Here is a 15,000-nt window from a genome sequence, read left to right on the forward strand (position 1 = left end):
GGTGACGGTCGCCAAGGAGGCCCTGGCCAGGGAGGCGGCCGCCAGGGAGTTGGTCGCCAAGGAGACCGTCGCCAGGGAGAGGGCCGCCAGGGAGTTGATCGCCAAGGAGACCGTCGCCAGGGAGAGGGCCGCCAAGCAGGCGGCCGCCAGGGAGATGGTTGCCAAGGAGACCGTCGCCAGGGAGATGGTCGCCAAGGTGAAGGCCGCCAGGCAGACTGTCGCCAAGGAGACGGCGGAGGTGTCGCCTGACGAAGCCCTGGCGGGCCTCAAACTGCTGGAGGGAGGCGCCGAGAAGACGCAGATAAAGAAGGAGCCGCCGAAAGGTGGGACGGAGAGAGAGACACAGAGACACACGGAGACACACGGAGAGATACGGAGACACACGGAGAGAGAGACAGAGAGAGAGACACAGAGACACACGGAGACACACGGAGACACACGGAGACACACGGAGACACACGGAGAGAGAGACAGAGAGAGAGACACAGAGACACACGGAGACACACGGAGAGAGAGACAGAGAGAGACACAGAGACACACGGAGACACACGGAGACACACGGAGAGAGAGACAGAGAGAGACACAGAGAGAGACACAGAGACACACGGAGACACACGGAGACACACGGAGAGAGAGACAGAGAGAGAGACACAGAGACACACGGAGACACACGGAGAGAGAGACAAAGAGAGAGACACAGAGACACACGGAGACACACGGAGACACACGGAGAGAGAGACACAGAGGCACACGGAGACACACGGAGACACACGGAGACACACGGAGAGAGAGACACAGAGAGAGAGACACAGAGACACACGGAGACACACGGAGACACACGGAGAGAGAGACAGAGAGAGAGACACAGAGACACACGGAGACACACGGAGACACACGGAGAGAGAGACACAGAGGCACACGGAGACACACGGAGAGAGAGACACAGAGAGAGAGACACAGAGGCACACGGAGACACACGGAGACACACGGAGACACACGGAGAGAGAGACACAGAGAGAGACACAGAGACACACGGAGACACACGGAGACACACGGAGAGAGAGACACAGAGAGAGAGACACAGAGACACACGGAGACACACGGAGACACACGGAGAGAGAGACAGAGAGAGACACACAGAGACACACGGAGACACACGGAGACACACGGAGAGAGAGACAGAGAGAGACACACAGAGACACACGGAGACACACGGAGACACACGGAGAGAGAGACAGAGAGAGACACACGGAGACACACGGAGACACACGGAGAGACACGGAGACACACGGAGAGAGAGAGAGACAAGGGGAAACACGGAGACACACGGAGACACACGGAGAGATACGGAGAGAGACAGAGAGAGAGACACAGAGACACACGGAGAGAGAGAGAGACACAGAGACACACGGAGACACACGGAGACACACGGAGAGAGAGACAGAGAGAGAGACAGAGAGACACACGGAGACACACGGAGACACACGGAGAGATACGGAGACACACGGAGACACACGGAGAGAGACACAGAGAGAGACACAGAGAGAGACACAGGTGTTGGAGTGTGGTGGTGGTGTTGGAGTGTGGTGGTGGTGGCGGTGTTGGAGTGTGGTGGTGGTGTTGGAGTGTGGTGGTGGCGTTGTTGGAGTGTGGTGGTGCTGCTGGTGGTGGCAGCGTTGACGTTGACGACGACTGCGCCGTGTCGCCACGCGTGGGTAGGAGGCGCGGGACGCCCGCCGCTGGATGTGCGCAACTTCGAGTACAGCGCCCGCAACTGGACGGGGAAGTCTCCCAAGCAGTTCCTCATCGACTGGTGCCGCAAGCGACTCCCACGCAGCCCGGCGCCCGGCTTCCAGAAGGTGCCGGCCGGCCGCTACTGGAGAAGCCGGTGAGCGCCGGCGCCCGACCCCCGACCCCCGACCCTCCGCCGCGCCGGCGCCGCCGCGACCGTTGCGTTCGTAGCGACGGAGAGCGAGCGGCTTGCCAAAGCAACGAGGGGGGGGGGAGGGGGGGGAGGCAACTTTTCTCGCGCCCGAATTCTCGCCGCTGAACTCGGCGTTTCAAGAGCCCCGCGGGCAAATACGTGCGGCAAAGACGAGGCGTGGAGTTCCCGGACGGAAGTGGTGAATGATGAAACAATGGGGGCGGGTTCCACACGCGGACTCACCGCTCGCCACGATGCGGTGTGTAGAGTGTGTACACACACGGACTCACCGCTCTCACCACTACGCGGTGTGTAGAGTGTGTACACACACGGACTCACCGCTCTCACCACTACGCGGTGTGTAGAGTGTGTACACACACGGACTCACCGCCCTCACCTGCTGCTGTGCGGACCGGTTCCTAACAGGCCACGGACCAGTACCGGTCCGCGACACCCGGTCCACAGCCCGAGGGTTGGGGACCCCCCCTGGGTTCAGGAACACCGTCACCCCCCGCTCGCTCCCCTTCGTTGCACCTTCGACGTGCGATGTTTTTTTCTCTCTGTCTGTCTGTCTGTCTCTCTGTCTGTCTCTCTGTCTCTCTGTCTGTCTATCTGTCTGTCTCTCTGTCTGTCTGTCTCTCTGTCTGTCTGTCTGTCTCTCTGTCTCTCTGTCTGTCTCTCTGTCTGTCCGTGTCAGGGTGACGGTGGACAGGCTGAAGGAGGGGCGGTGTGCTCGAGGTTTGCCCCGTCGTGGTGTGCGAGGACGCCATGCAGGCTCAGCACCTGGGGGCAACGCTCGCGCTCTGGCACCTGTGCAAGGGACAGGTGCGTGTGTGCGTGCGAGCGTGTGTGCGTGCGAGCGTGTGTGCGTGCGAGTGTGTGTGCGTGTGTGCGTGTGTGCGTGCGTGTGTGCGTGCGTGCGTGTGTGCGTGCGTGTGTGCGTGCGAGTGTGTGTGCGTGCGAGTGTGTGTGCGTGTGTGCGTGTGTGTGCGTGCGAGCGTGTGTGCGTGTGTGCGTGCGAGTGTGTGTGCGTGCGTGTGTGCGTGCGTGTGTGCGTGCGTGCGAGTGTGTGTGCGTGCGTGTGTGCGTGCGTGCGTGTGTGCGTGCGAGCGTGTGTGCGTGCGTGTGTGTGTGCGTGCGTGTGTGTGTGCGAGCGTGTGTGCGTGCGAGCGTGTGTGCGAGCGTGTGTGCGTGCGTGCGTGTGTGCGTGCGAGCGTGTGTGCGTGCGTGTGTGTGTGCGTGCGTGTGTGTGTGCGAGCGTGTGTGCGTGCGTGTGTGTGTGCGAGCGTGTGTGCGTGCGTGTGTGTGTGCGTGCGTGTGTGTGTGCGAGCGTGTGTGCGTGCGTGTGTGCGTGCGAGCGTGTGTGCGTGCGTGTGTGTGTGCGAGCGTGTGTGCGTGCGTGTGTGCGTGCGTGTGTGCGTGCGTGCGAGTGTGTGTGCGTGCGTGTGTGCGTGCGTGCGAGCGTGTGTGCGTGCGTGTGTGCGTGCGAGTGTGTGTGCGTGCGAGTGTGTGTGCGTGTGTGCGTGTGTGCGTGCGAGCGTGTGTACGTGCGTGCGTGCGTGTGTGCGTGTGTGCGTGCGAGCGTGTGTGCGTGCGTGTGTGCGTGTGTGCGTGCGAGCGTGTGTACGTGCGTGCGTGCGTGTGTGCGAGTGTGTGTGCGTGCGAGTGTGTGTGCGTGTGTGCGTGTGTGCGTGCGAGCGTGTGTGCGTGCGTGTGTGCGTGCGAGTGTGTGTGCGTGCGTGTGTGCGTGTGTGCATGTGTGCGTGCGTGCGTGCGTGTGTGCGTGCGTGCGGGTGTGCGTGCGAGCGTCATCTCCCCCGGCAGTGATGCGCCGAGAAACTACGCGCAGAGACCCATCGACTCGCACAGAGATCCATAGACCCACACAGAGACCCACAGACTCACACAGAGACCCATAGACTCACACAGAGACCCACAGACTCGCACAGAGACCCACAGACTCACACAGAGACCCACAGACTCACACAGAGACCCACAGACTCGCACAGAGACCCATAGAGACCCATAAAGACCCATAGACTCACACAGAGACCCGTAGACTCACACAGAGACCCACAGACTCACACAGAGACCCATAGACTCACACAGAGACCCACAGACTCGCACAGAGACCCACAGACTCACACAGAGACCCACAGACTCACACAGAGACCCACAGACTCGCACAGAGACCCATAGAGACCCATAAAGACCCATAGACTCACACAGAGACCCGTAGACTCACACAGAGACCCACAGACTCACACAGAGACCCACAGACTCACACAGAGACCCATAGAGACCCATAGAGACCCATAGAGACCCATAGACTCACACAGAGACCCATAGACTCACACAGAGACCCACAGACTCACAGAGAGACCCACAGACTCACACACAGAGACTCATAGACTCACACACAGAGACCCACAGACTCACAGAGACCCACAGATTCACACACAGAGACCCACAGACTCACCACACAGAGACTCACACAGAGACCCACAGACTCACACACAGAGATTCACACAGAGACCCGTAGACTCACACATAGACCCACAGACTCACACACAGTGACCCACAGACTCACACACAGAGACCCACAGACTCACACAGAGACCCACAGACTCACCACACAGAGACTCACACAGAGACCCACAGACTCACACACAGAGATTCACACAGAGACCCGTAGACTCACACATAGACCCACAGACTCACACACAGTGACCCACAGACTCACACACAGAGACCCACAGACTCACACACAGAGACCCACAGACTCACACACAGTGACCCACAGACTCACACACAGAGACCCACAGACTCACACACAGAGACCCACAGACTCGCACACAGAGACCCACAGACTCACACACAGTGACCCACAGACCAGCTGCTGCCGCCCCCCCCCCCTACCGTGGCGTGCTGCCCCAGGTCTAGTTGTTGGGCGGCAGCTCCGGCCGGGGCTCGCCCCCCCCCCCCCCGTCTTTTCTTTCCCCGTTTACAACAACAACCCCGCTCGCCCGCTCGCCCGCTCTCCCGCTCTCCCGCTCTCCCGCTCTCCCGCTCGCCCGCTCTCCCGCTCTCCCGCTCGCCCGCTCTCCCGCTCGCCCGCTCTCCCGCTTTCCCGCTCTCCCGCTCGCCCGCTCTCCCGCTCTCCCGCTCGCCGCTCGCCCGCTCTCCCGCTCTCCCGCTCTCCCGCTCTCCCGCTCTCCCGCTCTCCGCTCGCCCGCTCGCCCGCTCTCCCGCTCTCCCGCTCTCCGCTCGCCCGCTCTCCCGCTCTCCCGCTCTCCCGCTCTCCCGCTCTCCGCTCGCCCGCTCTCCCGCTCTCCCGCTCTCCCGCTCGCCCGCTCGCCCGCTCTCTCGCTCGCCCGCTCTCCCGCTCTCCCGCTCTCCCGCTCTCCCGCTCGCCCGCTCTCCCGCTCTCCCGCTCTCCCGCTCGCCCGCTCTCCCGCTCTCTCGCTCTCCCTCGCTCTCCCGCTCTCCGCTCGCCGCTCTCCGCTCGCCCGCTCGCCCGCTCTCCCGCTCGCCCCCGCTCTCCCCGCTCGCCCCGCTCTCCCGCTTCTCCCGCTCGCCCGCTCTCCCCGCTCTCCCGCTCTCCCGCTCTCCCGCTCGCCCGCTCTCCCGCTCGCCCCGATCTCCCGCTCTCTCCCGCTCTCCCGCTCTCCCGCTCGCCCGCTCTCCCGCTCGCCTGCTCTCCCGCTCGCCCGCTCTCCTCCGCTCTCCCGCTCTCCCGCTCGCCCGCTCTCCCGCTCGCCGCCGCAGTCGATCCACCAGCTGCTGCCGCCCCCGTACCGCGACGTGTGGCTGGAGTGGCGCGACGCGGAGCAGGCGGCCCAGCAGGCGGCGCGCGACGAGACCAACCGGCCACGCGACGAGTTCCTCGACCGCCTGCTGGCGCAGCTCAAGGAGCAGCAGCAGCCGCAAGCAGCAGCAGCAGCCTGCGCTGCAGCAGCAGCAGCAGCAGCAGCAGGAGCAGCAGCAGTGGAGCGAGCAGCAGGAGCGAAGGGTTCGCAAAGGTCACGGCGGCAAGGGGCGGAAGAAGCAGGCGCCCCGCGCAGGTGGGAGGTCGCGTCCACCACCACCCCCACCCCCCACCCCCACCCCACCCCACCCCCACCCCCACCCCCACCCCCACCCCCACCCCCACCCCACCCCCACCCCACCCCCACCCCACCCCACCTGTGGGTCTCTGTGTGTGAGTCTGTGAGTCTCTGTGTGAGTCTCTGGGTCTCTGTGTGAGTCTATGGGTCTCTGTGTGAGTCTCTGGGTCTCTGCCGCGTGAGTCCACGTACCGTACTTTGAGCGTCTTCCGCGCCGTACGTGTCCAGCGGCGCTGAATCAGAGGAGTGGGTTGGAGGGGCGGGAGAGCGAGCGGCTGAACGCGACACAGAGAGAGAGGCGGTCGTGAAGAAACGATTCTAGATTTGAAGCTTTCGTGACTGCAAGGATTCATATTCTTAGTTTTTGTCGGTAAAGTCACGTAGGTACCTACGCGACTTCACCGAACTTTTCCGAAAAAACCTACGAATGTGAAGAAGCGAGCGTCACGGTTTTCGGCCGTCGCCGTCGCGTTCCGCAGGACAGCGACGGCGCGCTCAAGGAGTCGTGGGACGACTCGGAGGGCAGCGGCTCCGGCTCCGGCTCCGACGACGACGACGACGACGAGGAGGAGGATGAGGAGGAAGTGAAAAACGGCGGCGGCGGTGGTGGCGGCAACGACGTTACGCGTGACGGGCGCGGCGGCGACGGTGGCGGCTGGTGGCGGCGGTGCGGAGGACGCGGCGGGGAGGGGGCTCCCTGTCCGCGTGCCGTCACCTCTTCCAGCGCCTCCGCTCCTCGCCGGCGGCCGAGAGGCTCCGCGCCGAGCGCCGGGCCCTGCCCCGTGTCGCAGCACCGCGAGCAGCTGGTGGGGCGCCATGGCGACGCACCGAGTGGTCATCGTCGCCGGGGAGACGGGCAGCGGGAAGAGCACCCAGGTGCCGCAGTTCCTGCTCGAGGAGTTCCTGGCCGGTGAGGGGGGGGGGGGGGGGGGGGTCGGGGGTGAGTGGGGTCGGGGGTGAGGGGTCGGGGGTGAGGGGTCGGGGGTGAGGGGTCGGGGGTGAGGGGTCGGGGTGAGGGGTCGGGGGTGAGGGGTCGGGGGTGAGTGAGTGCAGACGCCACGGGTGTCGAATTCATCGCCAAGACTCAAGAGGTCGAATGTTGCTCCCCCACTTCTCCCCCCCCACTTCTCCCCCCCCCCCTCATCCCCCCCACTTCCCCCCCTCACCCCTCCCCCACATCGCCCCCCAATTCCCCCCCCACTTCCTCCCCCCATCCCTCCCCCCTCATCGCCCCCCCCACTTCCCCCCACCTTCACCCCCCCCCCCCCACTTCCCCCCCTCCCTCACTCCCCCTCCCCTCATGCCCCCTCCCCCACTCACCCACCCCCCCACCCCCTTTGCCCCCCAGGAGATTCCCCGGGTGGCAGTGAGGAGGAGGGTGGTGGTGGTGCTGGTGGTGGTGGTGGCGGTGGCGGTGGTGGTGGTGGTGGCGGCGGTGGTGGCGGTGGTGCTGGTGGTGGTGGTGGCGGTGGTGCCCCCTTCATGGTGGTGTGCACGCAGCCGCGGCGCATCTCGGCCGTGAGCCTCGCTCGGCGCGTCAAACCAGGAGCTGGGAGCACACGGAGAGCCGGGCAGCGAGGTGACGGACGCACGCACACGCGTGTGTTGTGTGTGTGTGTGTCTACGTGTGTGTGTGTGTGTCTACGTGTGTGTGTGTCTACGTGTGTGTGTGTCTACGTGTGTGTGTGTCTACGTGTGTGTCTACGTGTGTGTGTGTCTAGGTGTGTGTGTGTCTACGTGTGTGTGTGTGTCTACGTGTGTGTGTACGTGTGTGTCTACGTGTGTGTGTGTGTGTCTACGTGTGTGTGTGTGTCTACGTGTGTGTGTGTGTGTCTACGTGTGTGTGTGTCTAGGTGTGTAACTGTGTGTGTGTCTACGTGTGTGTGTGTCTAGGTGTGTGTGTGTGTACGTGTGTGTGTGTGTGTGTACGTGTGTGTGTGTACGTGTGTGTGTGTAGTGGGGAGCGATAGTTGCAGCGGTTAGCGCTACGCTGCGCTATGGACCCGGCGACACGGGTTCGATTCCCGCGATCTGCCAACACCAGTGACAATTATCTGAACTGGTCCCGGGCCTCCCCTAGGTCGACTCAGCCTCAAACGAGCACCTGCGCGGTGTGCTTAGCAAACATCGCCACCGGGGAGACAAAGGCGGCCGGGCGCGCTATTGTCCACCCCCCCCACCGCCACCTCGTGTGCCGTGCCGGCCTTCACGGGCAGCAGACAACGGCTCTCCGGCCGCGTCGCGTCGCACCGCCCCCCCCCCCCCCCCGCCGACAGGTCACCTGACCCCCCCCCCCCCTTCCCGCCCCGTCCGTCCGTCCCGCAGTCGTCGCTCTGCGGCTACCAGATCCGCCTGGAGCGCCGCGCCGGGCCCTGCTGCCGCCTGCTCTACGCCACGGCTGGCGTGCTCCTGCGCCGGCTGCAGGTGGAGCCGACGCTGTCGTCGCTGTCCCACCTCGTCGTGGACGAGGTGCACGAGCGCGGCGCACACAACGACCTCCTCCTCGCCGCCATGCGCCGCCTGCTGGCGCGGGCGGCCACTTCGGCGGCGTCTTCGGCGGCGACTTCGGGGGGGCGGCAGCGGCAGCGGCAGCAGCCGCCGCGTCTCATCCTCATGAGCGCCACGGCCGACTGCCGGCGCCTGTCGCGGTATTTCGGCGGGTGCCCCATCGTCACGGTGCCCGGGCGCACCTTCCCCGTGCAGGTGCGGCGCTCGCGGGCACTCGGAGAGAGAGAGAGACTCATAGACTGACACACACACACAGAGAGAGACCCATCGACCTGGCACTCGGTCAGTATCCTCCTCCTCCTCTCACACCTCCTCCCACACCTCCTCCCCCCCGTGTCCCCCCATCAGGTGAGCTACATGGAGGACGTGGTGGAGTTGAGCGGCTACGCGCTGGACTCGGACTCCCCGTACGCCTTGCGCGAGCGCGACCAGCAGCAGCAGCAGCAGTCCACCGCCGTCACCGTCACGGGACGGGCCGGACAATCGCGTCGCGTGCAGGTGAGCGGCGGGGGTCGCGGGGTCACGCTGGGGTCGACGCTGGGGTCGACGCGGCCACAGGGCGAGTTCCTCGCGCGGCCGAGGGGGGGGGGGGGGCGGCACCAATCGGCCCCCCCGACGTGCCGCTAGCGGGGGGGAGAGGGAGGTGGAATTTAAATATTTTTCTTCCTGGTTCTTTCGGTAAAGTCACGTAGAAGGGAAGTAATAAAATAATAAAAACAAAACATAACAAAATAATATAATTCTCACGACGTTTCGGCCACAACGCGGACGGCTGCTTGCGTTGTGGCCGAAACGTCGTGAGAATTATATTATTTTGTTATGTTTTTTTTTATTATTTTATTACTTCCCTTCTACGTGACTTTACCGAAAGAACCAAGAAGATGAATCCCTGCAGTCACGAAAGCTTTAAATCGAAATTTAATATTTTTATTGAACAGAAATATTAAACACTCTTGAGGTTACTTAATACGGGTTTTTTTCCCCCTTTTTTTCTGGCAACCAAAACTGACACCTTTTTGCGAGGAATCATGCTTACATTAACCACAATACTTGCAGTCAAATGGAAACAAAAAAACACAACTCTGATAACGTATGCATTGTCCTTTGAAACTGATTGGTCCACACCAGAGACGGCTTTCTTTAGAGCCTCGTCTCATCTGGTGTTCGACCAGATGACGCCAAAAGGCGCACGGTTCAAAGACAACGCACCACCAGAGTAATGAGAGTTCGGGGTGAGCAGCTACACCATGGGACCTCCTTTGCCAGTACCAACATATACTAATAGGGTTTTTCCCCTTTTTTCTGGCAACAAAAACTGACACCTTTTGCAAAAAAAAAAAGGGGGAAAAACCCTATTAGTATATTTTGCTACTGGCAAAAGAGGTCCCATGATGCAACTCTTGAGGTTCTTTCGGTAAAGTCGTGTGGATAGGAAAATAAGTAAATAGTGGATCACGACGTTTCGAGGCATTATATCGAGGGGGCGGGGAGGGTTGTAAAATGTTGTCATCTTTGGAAGGACGTTGAGCAACCAAGTGTTAACTGTTGTGTTGGCCGACTGTCTGAGTAGCATTGCATTTCTAAAATGTTGTTAAGTTTGATGTCTAAGCCTCCTTGTCACATTTCTTTCATCTCTCTCTCACCCAAGGCCTCTTTGAATGTGATCCCCACCCTCTCTCGCCCCTTTGCGGCATGCCCCACTCCCCCCTCTTTCTAATGCCTCGTCACAGAGGCGCGTGTTTCTCTCTCTCACCTGAAGACGACCGCTCGCCGTTGCCATCGAAACGTCCGTGAGCCATCATCGACTCGTGGTTCCTAATCCGCGCGGCTTTACCGAGAGAAACCCACGAGCGCGAAATCGCCGCAGTCGCGAAAGCTTCGAATAAAAGAACGTTTCAACTTGTCCCTCTCCCCGCGGCGAGCTCAGCTGTCGTGGGAGAAGGAGGGGGCGGCCGCCACGGACCCCAGCGGGCTCGACCCGGCGCGCTACAGCGCCCGCACCCGCCACACCGTCGCCACCGCCAACCCCGAGCGGGTCAACCTGGAGCTCGTGGTGGCGCTGCTCGCCCACCTGGGTGAGTTGGGGGGCGGGAGGGAGGGGGGGAGCAAATGTATACGTCATTGGAACCTCGTTTGCCAGTGAAAAAATACGATGATTGTTTTTTTTTACCCTTCTCTCTGGCAACAAAACTGACGCTTGTAAAAAAAGGTGTCAGTTTTGTTGCCAGATAGGAGGGTTAAAAAAGCAATTATCGAATGTATACGTGTAATAATAAATTATTATAATGCAGAAGTTAATCATTTTTATTATTATTAAATAATAAAATATAAACTGCGTAGCAATACAGCAAAAATTACGTGAAAAAAAACATTCAATGGAAATGAATTACAATAAAACAAATCAAATCCCCCGTCGGCGCTGGTCCGAGCCGGCAACGCCGCCTCGTCACGCCACCGCCAGTAGTAGCTGCTGCTGCTACTGGCTAGCAGCACTTGCCCCGACAGTCTTGCCAGAGGCTACACGGGGGATCTTTGTCTCTGTGCCTAGACACCAGCGCCGAGCTGCGTGCGGTGGAGGGCGCCGTGCTCGTTTTCCTGCCGGGCTTTGCCGACATCCAGGATCTCCACGACGCACTCGGCCAGCACCGCGACTTTCGCGACTCCCGGCGGTGAGGCCTCCCCCCCCCCCCACCGCGCTGGAACGACGCCCCGGTGCAACCGCTCACAAGGACGACGGGGCGATTGCGCCGGCATTGCCGCGGCGAACGCTTGCCGCGCGATGCCAGCGTCGTGTGTGTGTGTGTGCGCGTGCATGCGCGCGTGGGCGTGCGCGTGTGTGTGTGCGCGCGTGTGTGTGTGCGTGTGTGCGTGTATGTGTGTATGGGTGCGTGTGTGTATGGGTGCGTTGTATGGGTAAGTGTGTGTGTGTGTGTGCGTGTGTGTGTGCGCATACACGCGTGTGTGTGCGTGTGGGCGTGTGTGTATACACGCGTGTGTGTGTGTATACACGCGTGTGTGTGTGCGCGTGTATACACACGCGTGTGTGTGTGCGTGTGTGTGTGTATGGGCGTGTGTATGTGTGTGTGTATATACGTGTGTGTGTGTGTATACACGCGTGTGTGTGCGTGTGTGCGTGTATGGGTGCGTGTGTGTATGGGTGCGTTGTATGGGTAAGTGTGTGTCCGTGTGCGTGTGTGTGTGCGTATACACGCGTGTATGGGCGTGTGTGTGTGTGTGTGTATATACGCGTGTGTGTGTGTATACACGCGTGTGTGTGTGTGTGTGTATATACACGCGTGTGTGTGTGTGCGTGTGTGTGTATACACACGTGTGTGTGTGTGTGTGTATACACGCGTGTGTGTGTGTGCGTGTGTGTGTATACACACGTGTGTGTGTGTGTGTGTATACACGCATGTGTGTGTGTGTGCGTGTGTGTGTATACACGCGTGTGTGTGTGTGCGTGTGTGTGTATACACACGTGTGTGTGTGTGTGTGTATACACGCGTGTGTGTGTGTGCGTGTGTGTGTATACACGCGTGTGTGTGTGTGTGTATACACGCATGTGTGTGTGTGTGCGTGTGTGTGTATACACGCGTGTGTGTGTGTGTGTATACACGCGTGTGTGTGTGTGTATACACGCGTGTGTGTGTGTGCGTGTGTGTGTGTGTATACATGCGTGTGTGTGTGTGTGCGCGTGTGTGTGTGTGCGCGTGTGTGTGTGTGTGTATACACGCGTGTGTGTGTGTGTGTGTATATACGCGTGTGTGTGCGTGTGTGTGCGTGTGTGTGTGTGTGCGTGCGTGTGTGTGTGTGTGTGTGTGCGTGTGTGTGTGTGTATGGGCGTGTGTGTGTGTGTGTATACACGCGTGTGTGTGTGTGTATACACGTGTCTGTGTGCGCTGCGGTGTGGCCTCGTGAGCGTGGCCTGCGGTGGTGAAGCGTTCAGCGCTACTCCGCCCCGACACGAACCCGGCGGCGTACCGAGTTCGATCCCCGCTCACGGTCACCAACACCGCCGGTGACGGCAGAACTCTGAACCGGTCCCGGGCCTCCCCTAGGTCGACTCGGCCTCAACGAGCACTTGAGGAGAGAAGGGCGGCCTCGCGCGGCCCTGCCGGCCTTCGTAGGTGCCGCTCGCTAACGGCACTTGACCCGGCCGCCCGTGCAGGCTACACGGTGGAGGGGGGCACCTTTGCCTGTACCTGACCGTGCGTGCGTCGCTGCGCCAGGTACAAGGTGGTGCCGCTCCACTCGGTGCTGTCGTCACGCGACCAGAGCGCCGCTTTCTCCATCCCTCCGCCGGGTGTGCGCAAGGTGGGTCTCTGTGCGAGTCTGTGTGAGTCTGTGGGTCTCTGTGTGAGTCTGTGTGAGTCTGTGGGTCTCTGTGTGTGAGTCTGTGGGTCTCTGAGTGAGTCTGTGTGAGTCTGTGGGTCTCTGTGTGAGTCTGTGGGTCTCTGTGCGTGAGTCTGTGGGTTTCTGTGTGAGTCTGTGTGAGTCTGTGGGTCTCTGTGCGAGTCTGTGTGAGTCTGTGGGTCTCTGTGTGTGAGTCTGTGGGTCTGTGAGTGAGTCTGTGTGAGTCTGTGGGTCTCTGTGTGAGTCTGTGGGTCTCTGTGTGAGTCTGTGGGTCTCTGTGTGAGTCTGTGGGTCTCTGTGTGAGTCTATGGGTCTCTGTGTGAGTCTGTGCGAGTCTGTGTGTGAGTCTGTGGGTCTCTGTGTGAGTCTGTGGGTCTCTGTGTGAGTCTGTGGGTCTCTGTGTGAGTCTGTGGGTCTCTGTGTGAGTCTGTGCGTCTCTGTGTGTGAGTCTGTGGGTCTCTGTGTGAGTCTGTGGGTCTCTGTGTGAGTCTATGGGTCTCTGTGTGAGTCTGTGCGAGTCTGTGTGTGAGTCTGTGGGTCTCTGTGTGAGTCTGTGGGTCTCTGTGTGAGTCTGTGGGTCTCTGTGTGAGTCTGTGGGTCTCTGTGTGAGTCTGTGCGTCTCTGTGTGTGAGTCTGTGGGTCTCTGTGTGAGTCTGTGGGTCTCTGTGTGAGTCTGTGGGTCTCTGTGTGAGTCTGTGGGTCTCTGTGTGTGAGTCTGTGGGTCTCTGTGTGAGTCTGTGCGTCTCTGTGTGTGAGTCTGTGGGTCTCTGTGTGAGTCTGTGGGTCTCTGTGTGAGTCTGTGCGAGTCTGTGTGTGAGTCTGTGGGTCTCTGTGTGAGTCTGTGGGTCTCTGTGTGAGTCTGTGGGTCTCTGTGTGAGTCTGTGAGTCTCTGTGTGAGTCTGTGCGTCTCTGTGTGTGAGTCTGTGGGTCTCTGTGTGAGTCTGTGGGTCTCTGTGTGAGTCTGTGGGTCTCTGTGTGAGTCTGTGCGTCTCTGTGTGTGAGTCTATGGGTCTCTGTGTGAGTCTATGGGTCTCTGGGTGAGTCTATGGGTCTCTGTGTGAGTCTGTGGGTCTCTGTGTGAGTCTGTGGGTCTCTGTGTGAGTCTGTGCGTCTCTGTGTGTGAGTCTATGGGTCTCTGTGTGAGTCTATGGGTCTCTGGGTGAGTCTATGGGTCTCTGTGTGAGTCTGTGGGTCTCTGTGTGAGTCTGTGGGTCTCTGTGTGAGTCTGTGGGTCTCTGTGTGAGTCTGTGCGTCTCTGTGTGTGAGTCTATGGGTCTCTGTGTGAGTCTATGGGTCTCTGGGTGAGTCTATGGGTCTCTGTGTGAGTCTGTGGGTCTCTGCGTGAGTCTGTGGGTCTCTGCGTGTGAGTCTGTGGGTCTCTGCGTGTGAGTCTGTGGGTCTCTGTGTGAGTCTGTGGGTCTCTGTGTGAGTCTGTGGGTCTCTGTGTGAGTCTGTGGGTCTCTGCGTGAGTCTGTGGGTCTCTGCGTGTGAGTCTGTGGGTCTCTGCGTGTGAGTCTGTGGGTCTCTGTGTGAGTCTGTGGGTCTCTGTGTAAGTCTATGGGTCTCTGTGTGAGTCTGTGGGTCTCTGTGTGAGTCTGTGGGTCTCTGTGTGAGTCTGTGGGTCTCTGTGTGAGTCTGTGCGTCTCTGTGTGTGAGTCTGTGGGTCTCTGTGTGAGTCTGTGGGTCTCTGTGTGAATCTGTGGGTAACCATCCGTGCTAATCGGAGGTGCGTGGAGTTGGGAAGGCCAACAAGCTAAGCACAAAAAGCAGTTCTAAGGACACGAGGACGTTCACCACCTTTTCGCCGATGACGTCATCGACGACGATGCGAACGTCCTCGATGACGTCATCGACGACGATGCGAACGTCCTCGATGACGTCATCGACGACGATGCGAACGCCCTCGATGACGTCATCGACGACGATGCGAACGCCCTCGATGACGTCGTCGCCGACGATGCGAACGCCATCGATGACGTCATCGACGACGATGCGAACGCCCTCGATGACGTCGTCGCCGACGATGCGAACGCCCTCGATGACGTCGTCGCCGACGATGCGAACGTCCTCGATGACGTCATCGACGACGATGCGAACGCCGTCGATGAC

At 60.5% G+C, this 15,000-nt stretch overlaps 1 protein-coding gene and 1 pseudogene across 2 annotated transcripts in view; both read left to right on the plus strand.

Moving 5' to 3' along the window:
* Nucleotides 1–6: 6 nt before the first annotated feature.
* On the plus strand, nucleotides 7–6,990 carry LOC144948455 (ATP-dependent RNA helicase DHX29-like; annotated as a pseudogene). The gene is made up of 5 exons (XR_013640159.1): nucleotides 7–323; nucleotides 1,720–1,888; nucleotides 2,622–2,749; nucleotides 5,693–5,995; nucleotides 6,510–6,990. The product of XR_013640159.1 is annotated as an ATP-dependent RNA helicase DHX29-like (transcript).
* A 474-nt stretch (nucleotides 6,991–7,464) lies between these two features.
* Nucleotides 7,465–15,000, plus strand: part of LOC144953158 (ATP-dependent RNA helicase dhx29-like) — a 24,545-nt gene continuing 17,009 nt past the window's right edge. The window contains 7 exon segments of the mRNA XM_078883721.1: nucleotides 7,465–7,569; nucleotides 7,571–7,609; nucleotides 8,356–8,733; nucleotides 8,887–9,036; nucleotides 10,466–10,613; nucleotides 11,087–11,207; nucleotides 12,768–12,852. Coding sequence (XP_078739847.1) covers nucleotides 7,513–7,569; nucleotides 7,571–7,609; nucleotides 8,356–8,733; nucleotides 8,887–9,036; nucleotides 10,466–10,613; nucleotides 11,087–11,207; nucleotides 12,768–12,852 — 978 coding nt within the window. The 5' untranslated portion in view covers nucleotides 7,465–7,512.

The sequence above is a fragment of the Lampetra fluviatilis genome, chromosome 3 (genome assembly GCF_964198595.1).
Source record: "Lampetra fluviatilis chromosome 3, kcLamFluv1.1, whole genome shotgun sequence".
NCBI lineage: Eukaryota > Metazoa > Chordata > Hyperoartia > Petromyzontiformes > Petromyzontidae > Lampetra > Lampetra fluviatilis.